This window comes from Amblyraja radiata, chromosome 10, assembly GCF_010909765.2.
Source record: "Amblyraja radiata isolate CabotCenter1 chromosome 10, sAmbRad1.1.pri, whole genome shotgun sequence".
Classification (NCBI taxonomy): Eukaryota; Metazoa; Chordata; class Chondrichthyes; order Rajiformes; family Rajidae; genus Amblyraja; species Amblyraja radiata.
The window spans coordinates 54713465-54735159 of NC_045965.1; the positions used below are offsets into that span (position 1 = coordinate 54713465).

General features: G+C 43.1%; 1 protein-coding gene across 1 annotated transcript in view; it reads left to right on the forward strand.

Annotated features, from left to right (window-relative positions):
- dpyd (dihydropyrimidine dehydrogenase) overlaps positions 1-21695 on the forward strand; it is a 675582-nt gene that overhangs the window by 467347 nt on the left and 186540 nt on the right. Inside the window, exon 14 of the mRNA XM_033028889.1 lies at positions 15058-15222. Coding sequence (XP_032884780.1) covers positions 15058-15222 — 165 coding nt within the window. The remainder of the gene's footprint in view (positions 1-15057; positions 15223-21695) is intronic.

Below are 21695 nucleotides of genomic sequence, written 5' to 3' on the forward strand. Positions count from 1 at the left end.
CCTGCTGTACTCACTCTATACCCATGACTGCGTAGCGAACCAGAGTGCGAACTCCATCATCAAGTTCGCTGACGACACCACTATTGTGGGGTGGATCACTGATGGGGATGAGTCAGAATACAGAAGAGAGATCGAGCAACTGTCCATATGGTGCCAGCGCAATAACCTGGCCCTTAACACCAGCAAAACCAAGGAACTGATTGTGGACTTTGGAAGGAGTAGGAGGGGGACCCACAGCCCCATTTATATCAACGGGTCGATGGTTGAAAGGGTCAAGAACTTCAAATTCCTGGGCGTGCACATCTCTGAAGATCTTTCCTGGTCCGAGAACACTAATGCAATTATCAAAAAAGCTCATCAGCGCCTCTACTTCCTGAGAAGATTACGGAGAGTCAGATTGTCAAGGAAGACTCTCTCTAACTTCTACAGGTGCACAGTCGAGAGCATACTGACCGGTTGCATCGTGGCTTGGTTCGGCAATTTGAGCGCCCTGGAAAGGAAAAGACTACAAAAAGTATTCAACACTGCCCAGTCCATCATCGGCTCTGACCTTCCTTCCATCGAGGGGATTTATCGCAGTCGCTGCCTCAAAAAGGCTGGCAGTATCATCAAAGACGCACACCATCCTGGCCACACACTCATCTCCCTGCTACCTTCAGGTAGAAGGTACAGGAGCCTGAAGACTGCAACAACCAGGTTCAGGAATAGCTACTTCCCCACAGCCATCAGGCTATTAAACCTGGCTCGGACAAAACTCTGATTATTAATAACCACTTTCTGTTATTTGCACTTTACCAGTTTATTTATTCATGTGTGTATATATTTATATCATGGTATATGGACACATTTATCTGTTTTGTAGTAAATGCCTACTATTTTCTGTGTGCTTAAGCAAAGCAAGAATTTCATTGTCCTATACAGGGACACATGACAATAAACTCACTTGAACTTGAACTTGAAATATATCATAAAGGCATAAGCATTTTAATCAGAATTTCTAGAAATCAATTGTGTATAACCAAATCGAAATAACTGAAATTAAGTTTGAAGACCTGTGGGAAAACCTTAGCTGGCTATTTAGTTTAGTTTAGAGATAAAGTGCGGAAACAGGCCATTCGACCCACCGAGTCCGTGCTAACCAAGGATCATCCATGCACTAGTTCTATCTACACACTAGGGACAATTTACAGAGGCCAATTAACCTACAAACTTGCATGTCTTTGGAATGTGGAAGTAACTGGAGAAAACTCCATACAGACAGCACCTGTGGTCAGGACTGAATCGGGGTCACTGGCGCTGTAAGGCAACAACTCTATCACTGCTCCACTGTGCGTATTAATATGGTATAATCATACACAGCAGTCAAATACTTACAGTAGCATATTTTTAAATTGATCAAAAATCAAAGGTTGTAAAAAAAACCTTAACTGAAAGGATCTCCTGAAAGACATATACATTTGGCACTATTGCCAAAACCTGCAATGGTGACCAATTGGTGTGTGTGTGTGTGTGTGTGTGTGTGTGTGTGTGTGTGTGTGTGTGTGTGTGTGTGTGTGTGTGTGTGTGTGTGTGTGTGTGTGGGGGGGGGGGGGGGGGGGGTTTGTGAGTAAGCTTCAAAGATCGGGGAGTGGATCACAGTAACTCCGTTTTACTGGAAATTCTGCAAAATGGTGCATTGTATCATTTCTACACTAAATTAACTGAGGAAAGAGCAACCTAACTGACACTCCTGGCAACAGGTTCATAAATATCTTATTGATGCTGCACATTAAATGGAATATGTTATATTTTGCAAGTATTTTTTGTGCAACTGCACATAATTCATATTGATTTCATTGTATGATATAACCTGATGAAAGATTAATAGTATTTTTCTTGGGGAACTGTGGGTTTGTTTTTAACTCGATTGAACTTACTTGGGCATTGTGAAAACATATACTGTTTCCTTGCAGGTAAATATCATCCAATACTATTTGCCTAGTAAGTAACATTTTAATGCCAAATAATTTTGGACTGGATTCAGTGAAATTTAGATCTGATGTTTATCATCACACTGTTGGACCTTCTGGAAATATGCACATTGCAATAAACATGAGAGTACAAAAGTTGCTATCAGAGATTCCTTGCTTCTCCACAGAGAACATGGTTATGCGTAACCTCCAGAAATCAGTGATTCAGTGCAAACCTCAAGTATTTTAACATTCCGGCTGTTTAATAAAATATTTAGCAAAAACGTTAGAGGCATATGAAATTATAAGAGGCGCAGACATGGTAGTTAGTTAGAATCTTGTTCCTATGGGTAAGGGCATCAAAAACACGAGGTCATGGATATATTCACTGGATGTATTCATGAGAGAGTTAGATATAGCTGTTAGGGCTAACGGAATCAAGGAGTACGGGGAACAAGCAGGAACAGGGTACTGATTCTGGATGATCAGCCATGATCATATTGAATGGCTGAATCGGCTACTCCTGGACCTACTTCCTATGTTTCTATGACATAGGTTTAAGGTGCGAGAGAGGAATTTAAAAGAGGTAATATTTTTGACACAGTGAGTGCTGATATCTTAGACTCGCTGTGAGAGAAGGTGGTGGAGACAGTTACAATCATTACTCTCAAGAGATATTTAGATAGGCACCAGAACAGGCATGGCTAAACAGGATCCATTACTGGCCAAACAAGATTGGTATAGATGAGGAAAATGGTTGACATGGACATGGTGGATTGTAGATCTCATTTCTATGCTGAACAACTCTAGGAATCCATGTGTAAAATTATCCAGGTCGCTGCATGAGATGTTAATGAGATTTGGAAAAGCACACTAAGTAATAATTAGTTTTTAAGAAGGAACTGCAGATGCTGGAAAATCGAAGGTACACAAAAAAGCTGGAGAAACTCAGCGGGTGCAGCAGCAACTATGGAGCGAAGGAAATAGGCAACGTTTCTGGCCGAAACGTTGCCTATTTCCTTCGCTCCATAGATGCTGCTGCACCCGCTGAGTTTCTCCAACTTTTTTGTGTACCTAAGTAATAATTAGTGTTTAACTCATGTCAGATATACAGTAATTCAAGTTATGATTCAAATAGATTATTATATTCACTATCAGAAAACGCATAACGGGTTCTTTGCTATCATTTTTCTTATTTGACATTTCCGACATTTGTACGTTGCAAAGAGCATTTCCCCATTACAATTGTTCAAAGTTGTGGATCTAATAAATGCTCTGTATGATCTCTTTTTCGAATCCTTTTAAAAGTATCGAAGTAGACTTGACACTTTATATTCTATAACTGAGGCCAGTGGTGCATGTGGTGACGTGAGTTGTCTGGAGGTTAACTATAAAGGGCCTGTCCCACATGGGCGACCGAATCCGCGAGTTCTGGTGAGTTTGCCGTCGACTCATACTCGCAGCATGGTCGACACAAGGTCGTAGGAGGTCTTCGTAACTCTCCTTCATGCTCGAGAGTGGTCTCCGCGTACTCGAGGCCTCGGCTAGGTCACGGCTTTTTTTTTCAATATGTTAAAAAATGCCCGCAATTAAAAAATGATACTTTTTTTACTCGTAGGTTTCGTCGTAGTAGGTCGTAATGGGTCGGCATGTTAGTCGTAGGTAATCGAGGATAGTCGAAGTTAGTCGAGAGTAGTCGAAGCTAGTCTTCATCATAGTCGAAGGGAGGTCGAAGGAGATCGAAGGAGGTCGTCTTCACTCTCCACTATTCGGTGTCCAATTTTCCCGAAGTTAGTCGAAGCTAGTCTTCAACATAGTCGAAGGAGGTCTTCTACATAGTCAAAGGAGGTCTTCAACATGTCATTTAAACCTCTTCTAAACTTTCCAATTAGGTCGCCCTAGTGGGACAGCCCCTTAATACACAGGAAATATGAAAATGGTATCGGTAACCAAAATTGACTGATACTATGTCGTCACGTGCACTTGGTTCAGTGAGATTCTTTGTTTGCATACTGAACACGTGTGCAAGATTTGCCACGAAAAAGGTGCAGACAAAGTTACTAAAGCACTCAATATAGTCCCTCATCCTTCTCTCCCCCACCCCCATCCCAGTCCCTCTTTGTCCTTGGTTTTCAGTTTAAACATTACAGAATTCATTTCATCTAAGATTCTGTTACCACAGACCATGCAGTGTTTTGAAAATGGATGAAAGTCGATGAACATTTAGTTTAATAGATCTTACTCTACTTTTCAATCATCACATTTATCTTTTGGGGTTTTTCTTCTCTTCTTGATACCAATTGACTTGGAAGTATGAACGATCACAAATACAATTAATGTGGCTCCAACACATTCTTTAAACCACTTAACATGCAAATCTAGTGTGAAGATGATTTCATCCTATAAAATGCCAGCATTTGGCAGATACAAAGATAAATAATCCTATATTATGGCAACTGTATGCTTTATCAAACATATGCAAATCAGTACTAATTAGCATTCATTAAGGGTTTTTTTTTCCTATATCCCTGGAAAACTGTCTAAATGTTATGCAATCCAGTTAGCACACTGATTACCCTAATTGTTTTATATTGCCTGATTCTTAATTAAAATATGTAAATTATGGTTAATTGGTAAATAGTCAGAGAGAGGTTCAGGTTTGTCTCATCAGAAAGGAAACACTGGGTTAATGCATTTGATTGGTAGTAGTGGATTGTTTAGCAAAAATTAACAAGCAACATTGGTAAAGTATTTTTTTATAATTTACTCCTTGTATGATCTAATTAACGGCAAGAAACAGTATGTGAACATCAAACCTATGTCCAATGGTCATAGAGTCATAGAGTGATATAGTGTGGAGACAGGCCCTTCGGCCCAACTCGCCCACACCGGCCAACAATGTCCTAGTTACCCTAGTCCCACTTGCCTGTGCTTGGTCCATAACCCTCCAAACCTGTCCTATACATGTACAACTGTTTTTTAAACGATGGGATAGTCCCAGCCTGAACTACCTCCTCTGGCGGCTTGCTCCATACACCCACCACCCTCTGTGTGAAAAGGTTACCCCTCGGATTCCTATTAATCATTGGATGATCAGCCATGAATGGCCTACTCCTGCACCTATTTTCTATGTTTCTATGTAAATCTTTTCCCCTTCACCTTGAACCTATGTCCTCTGGTCCTCAATTCCCCTACTCTGGGTAAAAGACTCTGTGCACCTTCCCGATCGATTCCTCTCATTATTTTGTCCATCAAACCTTTTCTATTTACCGTAATCTACAACGTCATCCTCACTCGGCAACTTGCCCTTCTCCATGTGTAGGAAAGAACTACAGATGCTGGTTTAAATCGAAGGTAGACACAAAATGCTGGAGTAACTCAGCGGGACTGGCAGCATCTCTGGAGAGAAGTCCAGTCTGAAGAAGGGTCTCGAGTCGAAACATCACCCATTCCTTCTCTCCAGAGATGCTGCCTGTCCCGCTGAGTTACTCCAGCATTTTGTGTGTAACTTGCCACTCTCCATTGCCCTTCCACTGGCTGTGTAGTCACCTTCAGAGATAAAATCAGGGACAACATTTTCAGATTTTCTTTATGTCACTGAAACAACTTATTGGAGACCAATGTGACTGTGGGATGCATTCCCATAAAGGCATCTACTTACCAAATGTAGATACGGTTTAATATTCTGTATTGATTTCTCTAACTTCAAGTAACCCTTGCATCCCCTCACTCTCTCTGTCCCTACCCCACACAAGTCATTGTGCTCGTCGTGGAGTCTCATTGTCTGTAACTCGTTTTCACCTCGCCCACAGGTAACAATGACCTGTTTCCTTTTATCATCATCACTTTTTTGCATTTCTTTCAATCATTTGTTACGTCTCTAAATCACCGTCTATATCTCTCGTTTTCCTTTCCCCTGACTCTCAGTCTGAAGAAGGATCTCGATCCGAAACGTCACCTATTCCTTTTCTCCAGAGATGTTGTCCGAGCCGCTGAGTTACTCCAGCTTTGTGTGTCTATCTGCCCTTTGCAACAAAGTTGTACCAACAGGCATTCTGTGAGACCCTCTCTCACTGCTCCCTCTCTGTAATTCCTGTTGTTCCCCTGATCTTTGACCATGTTCTGACCCAGACTCGCTACCAAAGCAAGGTGTGTTCCGTCAATGCTTGCCAGCAATGCCATCTTGTGCCGCACGGCTTCCAGTTCCATTTCCATGGCTTCAAGTCTAGGCCCAACCTGAATCGCAGGTATTGTAGAAACAAGGAACTGCGGATGCAGGTTTACCAAGGAAATACACAGTGCTAGAGTAACTTAGCAGCTCAGCCTGCATCCCTGGAGAACATGGATAGGTGATGGTTTGGGACGGGAACCTTCTTCAGACTTATTGAAGGGGGAATGCAGGAAGAGAGCTGCCTTTGTCCTCCAGAGTCTGAAGTAGCGTTCCAACCTGAAACTTCACCTGTCCATGTCCTCCTGGCCACTGTGTTCCTCCAGCGCTTTGAGTGTTTTGAACAAAGTTGTAAATTCTGACTTTTTTAGACCTTATATTTGTGATTATTTAAAGTCTTGTTGCTGAGAACAGTGGTTTCTTTTGTGCTTTCTTTGAGTTTCGGGCATACTTAGCATTATTGTGTTGTTCTTAAAGATGAAGCACAGTCTATATCTTCCCTTTCCCCTAGCTCTCAGTCTGAAGAAGGGTCTCAACCCAAAACGTTACCTATTCCTTTTCCTCAGAGATGTTGGCTGACTTACTCCAGCACAGACTGTGTTCTTCAAACCAATATATGATAATGTGGCACAACAATAATAAGATATGACTGTGTAACAATACTGGAGGACTGGTTGTATGTCATGACTGCATTAAGAATCCAGTCAAATTTGTTAGGTCTCATCAATATTGCTGCATTTGGCACAGTTATGATCCACATTTAATTCATGCATGACAATTGTTAATTTAATCATCCTATCCTTTATGTGATTTTCAGAAATGGCCATAGTGGGACAATGCACTGATCTCCAGGTAAAAGGGTGGAGGGGGAGAGAAGAAATGTATATCCAAGTTCATCAGTGATAGAAATTAGGCCACTCAGCCCATCAAGTCTACTTTGCCATTAAATCATGGCTTATCTATCTCTCCCTCCTAACCCCATTCTCCTGCCTTCTCCCCATAATGAAACACTCTTGACTGACACCTGTACTAATCAAGAATCTATCTATCTCTGCTTTACAAATATCAATTGACTTGGCCTCCACAGCCTTCTGTGGCAATGAATTCCACAGATTCACTCTAAAGAAATTCCTAAATTTCTGTTTAGAAAAACTAAAGAAACTCCTCCTCATCTCCTTCCTAAAGGAACGTCCTTTACTTCCTGGTACCCCCCCCCCCCCCCCCCCCCACCCCAAGCTAGTCAAAGCACCAAAGGGCACCTTTGTGCATCAAGATATGCAGAGACTCAACATAAATAGCAATGAATGAGGTTCCATCTGTCTCTGGTCTTTCCAAAATTGGGTCTTTCCATTATGTCCAATTTTATTGGACCATTCCACTTGGAGCTGGTCTCGTGTAGCACTGTAAAAGCTTATTGGGAAAGCCCACTGTTCATAGCTCTCTCAAATACTGCACGCCAAAGGTCAAATAGCAATACAAAGCTCTCAGGCAATGTGTGTCAGAAAATGCTTAATGTCAAGCAATCAGCTAATAAGTGGATTGAGGCACTCTCTAGTGCTATGTACAGTATTAACCTACCAGTAATTGATCTGCAATTCACTATGTGAACTGCAGCATTGTGTCTGTACAATGATGCATCTTTACAACATTTATAAATTAAGTATAGTTTGGGGGAGGGAATTGAAAGCTAAACCATTACGAGCCTTTGTGTATTTCCGTTTGGACTCTAACAACACCTCATATCGAGAGATGCTGCCTGACCCGTTGAGTTACTCCAGCACTTTGTGTCTTTCCACACAGAAAAGATTACTTGCTGTCTGGGAGGCATGGTGGTGCAGTGGTAGAGTTGCAACCTAATCGTCCAACCTGTTCGTCCTTTATGAATCTTACATTACATTAGTGTATGGTGTACGGGCAGCACGGTGGTGCAGCGGTAGAGTTGCTGCCTTACAGCACCAGGAACCTGGGTTTGATCCTGACTACGAGTGCTTGTCTGTACGGTGTTTGTACATTCTCCCCGTGGCCTGCGTGTGTTTTCTCCGAGATCTTTGGTTTCCTCCCACACTGACTCCAAAGACATACAGGTTAATTGGCTTGGTGTAAATGTAAAATTGTACCTAGTGTGTGTGGGCTTGTGTTAATGTGCGGGTGCGGACTCGGTGGGCCGAAGGGCCTGATTCCGCGCTGTATCTCTAAACTATACGAAACTATTTATGACCAGTGAGACACTTTAAAGGTGGCGGATGTGCAGGAGTGGACGCCGTCTGTGTATGGCAGCCTGCACGCAGTCCGTCTCTACACCTTTTTTAATTTTATTTTATTTTAAGTCCTGTTAAAAAATGTTAGTGGAGGTCTTCTATGTGGGGGGTGGGGGTGGGGAAGGGGGAAACTTTATTTCTTAGTCACCTACCTGGTCGGAGAAGCAGCATCCCTCCAAGCTGTTTCTTCGCCCCGTACTCGCGGGCCTACCATCGAGAATGGAGCGGCGTTTCCTGTTGGGACCGGCCGGGACTACAGCTTCGGCGGCGGTGGCGCAGCGCTGGGATACCAACACGGAGCGGGCGATGCCTTACCGGGTCGCCGTGCGGTAAGCTCCGGAGCGCTGTGGCCGTCGATCCCAACATCGCGGAGCTGGGGCTGCGGGCGTCCGGCCGCAGGCGCCGCTGGATTTGGAGCGCCGCAGAGCTAGGGTTCGAGTTCGCCGGGGTCGGAGCTCCAACCGGCGCGGCCTGAGGTCTACGAGTGCCCCGGTCTCCAGGGAGGAGGCAGCCGCTCCAGACTTTTCCAAGCCGCTGAGGAATGTTTCACCCGACGCCGAAGTTCCATCTTCACGGCAAGAGGGCCCTGAAAATCATCGGACTGGCTGCACGGCCACAAATGGGCCCCGACCTCGGGTGTTTCACAGAGGAAGAGGACTTAACATTCTGGTGCCTTTCTCCACAGTGGAAATTTTTGATTCTGCTGTGGGGGGACGTTTGTGTTGAACTCTATAATGTGTTGTGTCCATTTTATTCATTTTTTTAACCTTTTTCTATGGTTTGTATGGAAACATTATTTAATTTATGTAAAGCACTTTGGTGTCAATGCGAGTTGACTTAAAACGTGCTATATAAATAAAACTTACTTACTTAGTTACCAAATTCATTTAACAGGCTTGAGGTGTGTGTGAAAACGGTTAGATGGCATTTTCAATGCCAGATCTTTGTCCAGTATTTGGATCTAATCAGGTATTTGGGGGATTTGTTTTATTTGCCTGCTTTGGTGGAATGGGCCGGCATAGAACTGCTCTACGAACTGCCAGAATTTGACACTCTGGTTATCTGCATGTTTCAGGCATCCACAGTTAGCATACTGTCAAGCAGCAAAGGCTTCGCAATGGGAATTAAATCTTTCCTGGAAAATGAACAAAAATGGGTGAAGAACTATGAATGAAAAGTGAGGTCAATATGCCTTTACTCTAGCTTCAAAACCATCCCTCCTCCCAAATCCACAATGAAGGTCATTTGAGACACACAGCAAGGAAACAGGCCCTTTGACCCAACTTGCCCGTGCCGACCATGAATCCCCATCTATACTAGTTCCACCAGTCCATCGCGCAGACTTCCCACCATTGACTGCATCTACACTTCAGGCTGCCTCTGGACTATTTACCTGGGTTATTCTATCTTCTCCCCTATCCCATCAGGCAGAAGATCCAAAATTTTGAAAATACAAACAACCAGACTCAGGAATAGCTTCATCACCTCAATAATTAGACTACTGAACGGTCCTCCCATAAGTTCAGGAATAGTTCAGATCTTGCAACCTACCTTTGTCGTGGGCACCAAACGTTTTCCCTATAACTATAATGCTGCAACGCTATCAAACTATATTCTCCACGCTGGTATTTTTTGTACCATGATGAAAAATGTCCACGAGAGCCCCGAGTACCGATGAGTGGCCATTACCGTAAATCTCCGAGTTCCAATCAGGGCAAACTCGGGAGAACTCTTGGAATGAACTCGTACCGTGGGACTGGGGTTTTAGTGTGAGAAGCCATTATCTCAGCAATCCGACAGGCGTGTTCGGCTTGATTAATCGTTCAGTATTACGAAGCAATTCGTCTCTCACCTTGTCATTAAGCATTCCTCCAACGAGGTTGCCGCGGATCAGTTCATCACATAAATCTCGAAAATGACAGCATGCAGCCATGTGTTTCAAGCCGCTAATAAAACATTCTATCAGCTCGCCAACTTGTTGTGGCTGAGCAAAAAACTTGATATGTTCGATAACAGAGTTTGATGGGAGATCACACTTTGTCTAAACGTTGCAAGTAGGACAGCAAGGTCATCATTCGTTTCTGCAGGCACTAGGATCTGTCCGTTTGCTTCTAAAACAGCAGGCTCAAAAGTAAAATGGTCGGCACGTTTCATTGCGTCAGGACCAGTCAGGTTTAGTAGCATGGAAGCACGTACATCTGGAGGATCGTTGCGATGAACGATGCAAATGTAGTGAATGTATTCGCGCTCGTAAAGGCGCCAGCGTTCAGCAATGTCGGAATCAAAGATCAGAGGACTAGGACGGTGAGACGAGTTTGCCATGACAGAGATAACAGGCACATATAACAAATGTAAAAAAAAAACAAAACCCGCTAAACATGAACGGATTAGAAAAGACTCACTTCTGACACCATGTAATGAGTGGAGTCGTACACACATCAAAATACAACACATATTTAATAAAGTCCACCTACAGCATTGGTCTGCAGAACATTACAGTACCTAACAGTTACTCAGACTGAATATAAGCAAGCTCTTGGTAATATAAATTGCATATTAGGCGGAGCAACTACTAACAAGCACTGCAATTGGTTAGTAGAAAATATCCAATCTACAATGAATACATCAGGAGGATATCCAGTCTCCAAGTTCTGTTTAGAAAGGCAGAAAACTATTTAATGGTTAACTAGTTCATTTCAACTGCTGAATACCAGCAGCGCACGGTGTAGTGATTGCTGTATACCTGTGATGGTGTTTACTGAGGCAACTACTGGAATACAGAAGGCAAAGTTCCACTGCCCTGACATCTATCGCTGAAGCATGCTCTCAAGCAAGCCGAATGCCGTGCACCATGGTTGCATACTGTGCTTTAAGAAATGTTGTCCTAGGGGAAAGTCGATTAAAAATGTGGATCGCAACTAGACGTGGAATTAGTAATCTGAAGAGTGTTCCCAATAGAGACAATGATAGTGAGTTTATTAGCAAGATAAATTCCTTGGATTAAAGTGGTATCCTTATGGGGCTGTCCCACTTAGGCGACTTTTTAGGCGACTGCAGGAGACTATGCAGTCTCCACATGGTCGCGTGGTGGTTGCCGGGGAGTCGCCTTCATGGTCGTGAGGAGTTCCCACATTCTGGGAACTAGTCGCGGCCTCATTATGGTCACCACAAATTTTTCAACATGTTAAAAAAACTAGCAGCGATTAGAATGAAGCTGCCATGGAGAGTAGCGAGAATTCTCGTACCGTAGGTGGGTTGCCAGAAGGTCCTAGTGGGTTGCCTGAAAGTCGAAGATTCTCGTAGGTTCTTGTAGGTTGTAGCTGGTGCTGACCGGTGAATTTGATTGGCTCATTGGGGAAAAAAAAACGTAAGCAGTAGTTTTCCGAATGTTAAATGTCCGCCGAGCTTCACAGGTATCTCTGGCTTCTTAAAAGTTGTCTCCACTCCTTCTCCCCCCTTCTCTCCCCCTCTCCCCCCCCTCTTTTAAAGGACTTACCGTACACTGTGCTTGCCGTCTTAATTACAGCGCCAACCTTCCTGTTCATCACGGTGTGTGTCTGTATCACCTTGGCTTTGCACCGTGCGAATTTCACTCAGACAGCGCTCCCCCAACTTGAATGTCGCCGGCAGTCGCCTGAAAATTCGCCTAAGTGGGACAGGCCCATTAGCATTTTTTCCACTCATCCCTGATATAAATATATCTCTGGCCACCTTCATTTCCATGAGAGTTCATTGAAAAACAGGTCCAGAATAAAATGAACAGGAGTAATTAACAGCACACAAGACAAGGGGAGCTCTCGGAAGAGAAGGGCTGGTGCTAGAAAGGAGAAAAATGAGAAAAAAGATTCTGGAAAGGTTGAGCAGCTGGAAGTATGAGATTCATGTCTCTCGATTTATACTCCCCATTATTCTAGCAGCTTCTGGATTTGTTTGAGATTTTGAACATTGCTTCTGTGTGATGTGCATAGCTGGGGTTGTAGTATGAAAAGCTGCAATTGTTGTCTATAGTATTGAAAAACGAACGCTTCCTGGTGCATGCTTACAGGGTCATCGTGTCTTACTGTGTGGAAACAGAACCAACCTGCCCACACCGGCCAACATATTCCATCTGCACTAGTCCAACCTGCCTGCGTATGACCCATATTCCTCTTAACCTATCCTTTCCATGTACCTGTCCAAGCTCAAAGCTTGTCGTTATGTTTAAATGAAGTACTCATGCTTTACATTGGTTTAAAATGACAATAAAACACTCTAGGCTCTTGATGCCAGATGAGAACAAATCTGGAGGTGGGAGATTACAATCTTCACGTGGTCCTCCCTGTTTCAATGAATGCAATCAACCTGGCGTGCACAATCAAATAAGATCAAATAGAACAAGTTGTCCTACAACTTTAGGCTGTGCATACCATACGCAAGAAGAAGAAGAAGAAGAACAAGTCTGCATCTGCAAGGGTGTCAGGTGTTATGGGGAGAAGGCAGGAGAATGGGGTTAAGAGGGAGAGATAGATCAGCCATGATTGAATGACAGAGTAGATTTGATGGACCGAATGGCCTAATTCTGCTCCTATCACATGATCTTATGCATCCCCTTGTGTACAAGACCACTGTGAGCCATTTATTAGAGACTTGAAAAGTTGCCCCCATTCTTTGTCAACTTAGCTTGCAGCTAACATTCAAATACTTCAAAGGAGTAAGGAGTTCCAAACACAAATAACTTGTGGCAATGAATGGAGATGGTCACAAATTTGACGAACTCAAACTAGCATAAATCTTACTATAATGTAATTTTGTTGCATGAAATGTATGTTTTTGATCTTTGAAAATAATAAGAGTCTTGTGAGCACATTATTATAATCCCAGCATTAGTTTTAAGTATGCTAACCAATGTTATCTGTATTAATTTAATTCCCAAGAATTTTCATCAGTCCTACTACCAAATCATCTTTTTGCTGTGGTTTGCCAATTAAGGTTAATGTTCGGGCTTAATTTAAAGTTGAAATAGTAATTTCACTTGCCATTTGGGTCTTTCACTGTCAATAACAATGTTGAAATGTGCATTGCAGTGTCTAACCTCTGAATTATGTGCAAAGTACTGGCATATTGTGAGATGTATAATTACATCTTGGGTTATTCGCAGGGAGCAGTTTCAACATAATTTTGAATGCCTGCAGGTCTTTTAAGTAATTGTGAATGTTTGAACTTTTCTCCGCTATTTTATCGTGCACTTTATAACTTTTTGCATAATGGCAATGTGGTATTAAATTAAGCCGATTACAGCATGTACAATCTTTAGAGGAGTTGATTTTTTTTTAAAATAACCATCTTACATTTCCAAAGTTTTAAAGAAATAATCTCCTTATGTTTCCAAAGCTTAACTTTTGATATCAGACAGGCTATATTAAAAAAAAAAAAGTGGTTAACAACATGACATCTTTTTATTAGAATAATATTTGATGTGGCTATTTGGCGAGTGCATAGAAATATAAAAAGTATATTTCCTCCTAATTGCAATTTGTGGGATTTTATTAATAATGCTAATTAAGAGAGAGCAGAATAGATTAAATTGATTCATGATCTATCTGTGAAACTTCAGGCTTTAGAAATACGGTCAGAAACAGGCCCTTCGGCCCTCCGAGTCTGCACAGACCAGCGATCACCCCGTCTACTAGCACTATCCTACACCCGAGGGGCAATTTACAGAAGCCAATTAACTTACAAACCTTCACGTCTTTGGTGTGTGGGAGGAAATCGTAGCACCTGGCGAAAACCCACGCGGTCACATGAAGAATGTGCAAACTCCGTACGAACAGCAATCGTAGTCAGGATTGAACCCGGGTCCCTAGTGCTGTAAGGCAGAAACTCTCCCGTTGCCCCACTGTGTCGCCCTCTATAAGATATTTTGGATCTGAACGTATTCGCTTATTTGGTAGATGCTTGCTATGAAGTTGACGAGTTTGGGTGAATAGGCACAAAGAAGACTGAAATTAATTTACCAGAGAGTTTTACTGATTCCCCACCATTACCACCAAGGTAGACATTCCAGCCCCCTTATTAAGGGCCAAAGGTATCTACTGTGAAAAAGTCCACACTGGAATCAAAGGCTGCAATAGGTTTTTTGGCCAACTGCAGCTGGGAGTGTAAAATGGTGCGAAAATGGCACCTCTTGCCTATGGACTCAGTTGGCTGTTCTGTATATTCAGTACTAACCGGCTGATTGTGCTTGTGTACTAGGATAGTCTTGCCGAGCTGTATGCAAAAATGTTTATTTCACTGTACCTGGTACATGTGACAATAAAGACCATTGAACCATTGCAATTCCCTTTTCATTGTCATCTGGTAGTACTCTTGTCTCTTTTGCAAACCAGAGGTTTATTGTTTCAACTTCCATTCTAGAAACTTGTGCGACATTGTGCGGACCTCTGTGCAGATGCCGAGAAGCTGAGATTAAAAACAAAAGGTGCTGGTGATACTCGGCAGGTCAGGTAGCATCTGTAGAGAGCAACAGACTTACTGTCTCAGGTCAATGAATTTCAAAGAACAAGAGGGGATCAAACATGCTTTAAGTTAAGATAATGCTTATGCTATGGGGGAAATTAAGAGAGATTGAATGACCCGAAATGTTAATGGAAGATCTTAGTATTGTCGTGGGTTCCTTACTGATTTGTACATTTATATTTAACAGGATATTGTGACCAATGTTTCTCCAAGAATTATACGTGGAATGACTTCCGGCCCAGTCTATGGCCCTGGACAAACTTCTTTCCTTAACATCGAGCTCATCAGTGAGAAGACCTGCGAATATTGGTGCAAAAGCGTCACTGAATTAAAAGCTGACTTTCCAGATAGGGTGAGTACTGAAACCAGCTTGAATTTACCATGTCTATTTATCCCTGTACATGAATTAATGTTCTTTTTGGATGCAAACAATCCATCTTGTTGAGTTTAGTTTAGTTGGTTTATTGTCACGTGTACCGAGGTACAGTGAAAAGGTTTTGTTGCATGATATCCAGTCAGGTTTCAAAGTAGAAATATTCTTAATATTCTTTGTATCTAAGTGCCATCATCTGCCAAGCTTCAATTCTCCTGTTGCTTTCTGTGAATGGAACATCCGTTCGGGAGTGAGGAACATGTTCTTTGTCTCTGGATTTTCAGAATGCTGCCATGTTATTTAATAAAATAATTAATGCGATTTACTGCTAAAAATTTTGCTACTGCCTTCCATAGAGAATGGAACCTGTAAAATGTTTTACTTCCTGATAGATATAATTTGTTTGGTCAGGATGAAAGAGTAATTACCAAAAAGTTCACGACTTTTAATTAGTGTCAGAGAGAAAAGCAAGTAAACTTAGGCCCACTGAGCCGGTGCCTACTATCAAATGCTCATTTTTACGCTAATCGTAACCAAACCCAATGTATTATTTTCTTTTGCCACTAGCTTCCTCCAATCTTACTAATTATCTACACACTAGGTGCAACTTAGAATATCCAATTAACCTACTAACCTGCACGTCTTTGGAATGTGTGATGAAACGAGAGCATGCATGTGGTCACAGGAAGAACATACAGACTTCACATCGACACTCGGGATTAAACCCGGGTCACTTGGAGCTGTGAGGCAGCAGCTCTACCAGCTGCACCATCTCCACTTCCACTTGGGTAATTCAAGTACAAAACTCTCAGGATGTACGACTGCCAGTCCCTGCTGGCCACAGTTCTAGTTGAACTGCTTCTGCATATTCTGCCCAGCAGGCAAGAGATGCTGCTTTGAAGCAGATCCATTGATTGAAATAATCTGGAAAAACACAAGACCCAAGTATCCACACCTGTAGATTCTTAGCTTTTTATGCACTGTCTAATATAAAACTGATGACCAAATGAAATCTGAGAATCCAGCCCTTGCTGGACCTTATGGAAGTAGCTAACACTGATACTGGTGCACTGCACGGGCCTCAAACAAACAACCTGGCCATCGTGATATGAAGAAGACCTTCGCTTGAACGTAATTATTTTCTAAGACTTCTGTCTGGACTCCATTGGGTCAGTCATTTAGTTTAGTTTAGTTTGGAGATACAGCGTGGAAACAGGCCCTTTGGCCGACAGAGTCCTCACCGACCAAAGATCATCCGTACACTAGTGTTATCCTACACAACAGGGACAATTTAACAGAAGATATTAATCTACAAACCTGCACGTCTTTGGAATGTGGGAGGAAACCGGAGCACCTGGAGAAATCTCACAAGGTCACAGGGAGAACGTACAAACTCCATGCAGACAGCACTCATAGCCAGGATGGATCCCGGGTATCAGGCGCTGTAAGGCAGCAACTCCACAGCAGTGCCACTGTGTCGTGCCTAGGTACCTTTTTTCCTAAAGAAAAAAACAAAAAGATGAAGAACTTAATGGGTCACGCAGCATCGGTGCAGGGAAGTGGACAGGTGATATTTTGGGTTGGAATCCTTCTTCAGACTGAAGGAGTAGGGGACAAAAAGCTGGAAAGGAGTGCCAATTAGCCTACAAACCTGTACATCTTTACGTTGTGGAAGGAAAACAGAACACCCGGGGAAAACCCACACGGTCATGGGGAGAATGTACAAACTCTGTGCATACAGCACCTGTAGTCAGGAGTAAACCCAGGTCTCTGGCGCTGCAAGGCAGTAACTCTATCGCTGTGCCATCGTGCCGCCCCTCAATTCAATTATGTCATTTCATAAAGCAATGAGTATAATTCAGAACCACACTAAATGTAATGGAAAGGCACTACTTGCAAAAACCCCTTTGCAGCCCAGGATGAAACTGGCACTGGTGTTTTGCACTAAAAGTGCCAGGGTGAGTTTGTATTCTCAGCATTTATTTTATATTACTTTTTTCAAGTTCGCTCTGCTTCTCCAGAAGATATTCTTTCAGTGTGTAGGAAATGGAGTCATAGCGTGATACAGCATGGAAACAGGTCTTTTAGTCCAACTTGCTCACACTGGCCAACATGTCCCAGCTACACGAGTCCCACCTGACCGTGTTTGGCTCATATCCCTCCAAACCATGTACTTGTCTAACTGTTTCTTAAACGTTGGGATAGTCCCAGCCTCCTCTGGCAGCTCGTTCCAAACACCCACCACCAAAACATTACCCCTCAGATTACTATTAAATCTTTCCCCCTTCACCTTAAACCTCTGTTCTCTAGTTCTTGATTCACCTACTCTGGGCAAGAAACTCTGTGCATCTACCTGATCCATTCCTCTCATGATTTTATACACCTCTATAAGATCACCCCTCTATAAGAGTCCCATCCTCCTCAACCTCTCCTTATAGCTCAGACCTTCTTGCCCTGGCAACATCCTCGCAAATCTTCCCTGTACTCTTTCCAGCTTGTGTGTGTGTCATCTCTATACTAATATTTATGTACAAGATCCAAGGTGCTTGCTAAAAGAACATAGGCTTAACATTGTTGTTTTGGAACCAAGTCTGAATAGAAATCAGCAACTCTACACCAAAACTGCTGGAGCTAATTAGCGGGTAAGGCAGCATCTGGACTTGCTGCTTGACCTGCTGAGCTACTCCAGAGTTTTTGTGTTTTGCTCAAGATCCCAGCATCCACTGTTTCTTGTGTATCCAACAACTTATTTACTGCTGTTTCAGAAATGTTCTCCTCTTGGTGCCTATAACGGAGAGGACGGGTAGAATAGACCACAGTTGGATAAGACCTTTGTAGCAACAAGGAACCCCAGATGCTAGAGTAACTCAGTGGGTCAGGCAGCGTCTCTAGAGAACTTCGATTGGTGACGTTTCGAGTCCGGACCCTTCTTCAGGGACACACATTGCTGGAGTAACTCAGTATTCAAAGTCCTCAAGAAGGGTCCCAACCTGAAATGTCATCTATCCATGTTTTCCAGAGATGCTGCCTGACCCTCTGAGTTACTCCAGCACTATGTGTCCTTGGATGAGATTTTATTTTAGTTTAGAGATACAATGAGGAAACAGGCCATTCGGCCCACTGAGTCCACGCCAACCAACACTATTCTATGCACTAGGGATCATTTACAAATTTTCCGAAGCCAATTAACCTACAAACCTGTGTGGAGTGTGGGAGAAAACTGGAGCACCCAGAAGAAACCCACACGGAGAGCGTGCAAACACTGTACAGTCAGGATCGAACCCGGGTCTCTGGCGCTGTAAAGGCAGCAACTCTAGCGCTGTGCCACCAAGCCGCCTCATTCTTGCAAATGACTGGAGCAACATTTGTAACATGGTCTGAGACTCATAAGCCTCGTTACAGCCTTTACAAAGAGGGAGATGTCATGGTATAAATGTTTTGTTGCCCAGGTGTTCTACTACAGTGGAGGAGTTCTCCCAAGTGGCATAACTGTATTGGCACTTTTTTCTATTCTTCCACGTTATGACCAACTCAGAATAGAGTTAGTCCAGAAAACCTGGCAATGGTACTTGTACTGGGCTCTTCCACAGGTCATAGGGCTGAAATGGACCACAGCGAGTCTTCAAGACAGGACAGTAAGGAATTATAATCGTGCCCCTCACCCCACCCTTACATGTGGACAACTTTAATATGCTTCCTACTTCTTCACTATAATGTACGTTTGTGACAACAGATGATAATCAGTAGGTTAACCATTATCAGATTTATCCTGGTCATGTTCATATGTGATAGGAGCATAATTAGGCCACTCGGCCCATCAAGTCTACTCCACCATTCAATCATGGCTGATCTATCTCTCCCTCCTAACTCCATTCTCTTGCCTTCACCCCATAACCCTTGACACCAGTACTAATCAAGAATCTATCTATCTCTGCCTTAAATACATCCATTGATGGTCTCCACAGCCTTCTGTGGCAATGAATTCCACAGATTTACCACCCTCTGACGAAAGAAATTATTTCCTAAAAGAACGTCTTTTTATTCTGAGTTTATTATGAATTCTGGTCCTCGACTCTCCCGCTAATGGAAACATCCTCTCCACATTCACTCTATCCTGGCCTTTCACTATTCGGTAAGTTTCAATTAGGTTCCCCCTCATCCTTCTAAACTCCAATGCGTACAGGCCCAGTGTCATCAAACACTCCTGACTGTATCCTTCATTTCAAGATACTTATTTATGCCCCTGTCCCACTTAGGAAACCTGAACGGAAACCTCTGGAGACTTTGCGCCCCACCCAAGGTTTCTGTGCGGTTCCCGGAGGTTTTTGTCAGTCTCCCTACCTGCTTCCACTACCTGCAACCTCCGGCGACCACCTGCAACCTCCGGGAACTGCACGGAAACCTTGGGTGGGGCGCAAAGTCTCCAGAGGTTTCCGTTCAGGTTTCCTAAGTGGGACAGGGGTTAGGCTTTCACCACAGTTTGAGGTCTCCTGCATTCTGGAGCAGGGCAGGTCCGATACATCCAATTTGCATTAACGGTTCCACATCATTTGCTGTCCCCAGACAACAGAGCGTATCAGCATTTGAATACTTACAAAGGCAAAAACAATCAATGAAAAACCTATCTTTCTGTTAATACTGTAATTGAACTGTAAAGTCTTGCAGCTTCACCAGGCAAACAGACATTTTGCAACAGGCCTTCGATTAGTCCAGCATCAAGTGAATTAACAGTGTCAAACCCGCCTTGTAGCTATTTAATGCAGATTCAGGTTTGCTATGTAGCTACATCTGTTTTAAACATACAGAACTCCAGTACATGGCACATCTTTGGGTCTAGTTGTCCATAGGTGCTATACACACCTGCGTATAGGTGAGCAGCGTGGAACAATCTCAAGCCACTCGTTTATAAAAGTTACTGTTGTACTGCGGGCATTTCGAGTGATGGGCCAAGTCAATCCTGTGGATTAGACTATCCCATTCTACAATCCTGTCCATGTGGCCCGATTATTTTTCCATGGTGCCCATACAGGGCTTGATGCTTGATGCTGTTTCTAATTTGCAAAATGGAACCACTGTACACAAAGAAAGTTTTCTACCCTGCTGCTTGTATATTTTGCCCATCGTTTTGAAGTTATAACCATGATCTGCTTATGACCACAGTTTATTTAAGTATCTTGTTGGAACTCTGTTGAATTGAGGATTTTTCTGCAATGCATCTATTAATGACCAAGGGAGAATTGACTGACATCATTTTTAGATCAGTACGAGACTGAAACCAAAACATGTCTTCAAGTTGTTGTAACTATTGAAATAGATTTTGGTATTAATTCTGTTACTGGTCTATTATTGCCACATTTACCGGAATGCAGCGCAAAATGTTTTGCGTACTGTTCGAGTAAATCATCCATACATGATTTACTGTATGGATCATACAGAGTTACCATCAAACCATACATGTTGATGATTGATAAATCATCATTGGTAAATCATGGGGTTTTAATGGAGGTGGACCGAAAAACAATGAGAGCACCTTTGCAATCCCCATCCCCATCTCCTCCTCACCTACCAGCACCATTACAACACTTTCAAAACCTGAAAGACAATAGAGGCTGAGAATGAATAGAAGCAAGTGTGAATTTTTTTTTAACCATTTGATTTCATGTCAAGTCCTTCATTATTCTTAGGCTGAAAATTAAATAGAAGGAATGCCAGAAATAATGGCGCAGTGTTAGAGCTGAAAGAATGTGTGGGGAAGGAACTGCAGATGCTGGTTTAAACTGAAGATAGACGTAAAAAGCTGGAGTAACTCAGTGGGTCAGACAGTATCTTTTTAAGAAAAGGAATAGGTAACGCTTTTCGGGTTGCGACCCTTCTTCAGATTGGCAGCCTGGCTGCTGCTGCCTTACAGCGCTGGAAGCCCCGCTTTAATCCTGACTGCGGGTATTGGCCGTACAGAATTTGTATGTTTTCCCTGTGACCACATGGATTTGCTCCGGGCGTTCTGGTTTCCTCCCACATTCCAAAGACGTGCAGGTTTGCAGGTTAATTGGCTTCGGCAAAAATTGTAAATTGTCCCTGGTGGAAAGAGTAGTGTTAGCGTACGGGGTGATCGCTGGTCGGCATGAACCCGGTCGGCTGGAGGGACTGTTTCTGCGCTGTATGTCTAAAGTCTATGCGCTGTATGTCTAAAGTGTTGAGGGGGACACAGCGCGAGAAAAGCACCGGTCGAGGAAAGAACAAAGATGCTCTCAATTAGACAACAAGTTCCGAGACCCTACAGGGAGCCATAAATCAAAGAGAATCACAGCCAGGACAATGAGTGAGGGGGAAAGTAAAGGGCCTGTCCCACTTACGTGTCCTTGGCACGCTAATTACGCGACCTCGTGGTCGCGTTGAGGTGCGACGGTCCCGCGAAGGTCGCGAGCAACTTTATTCGACCGCACAGCCGTCTG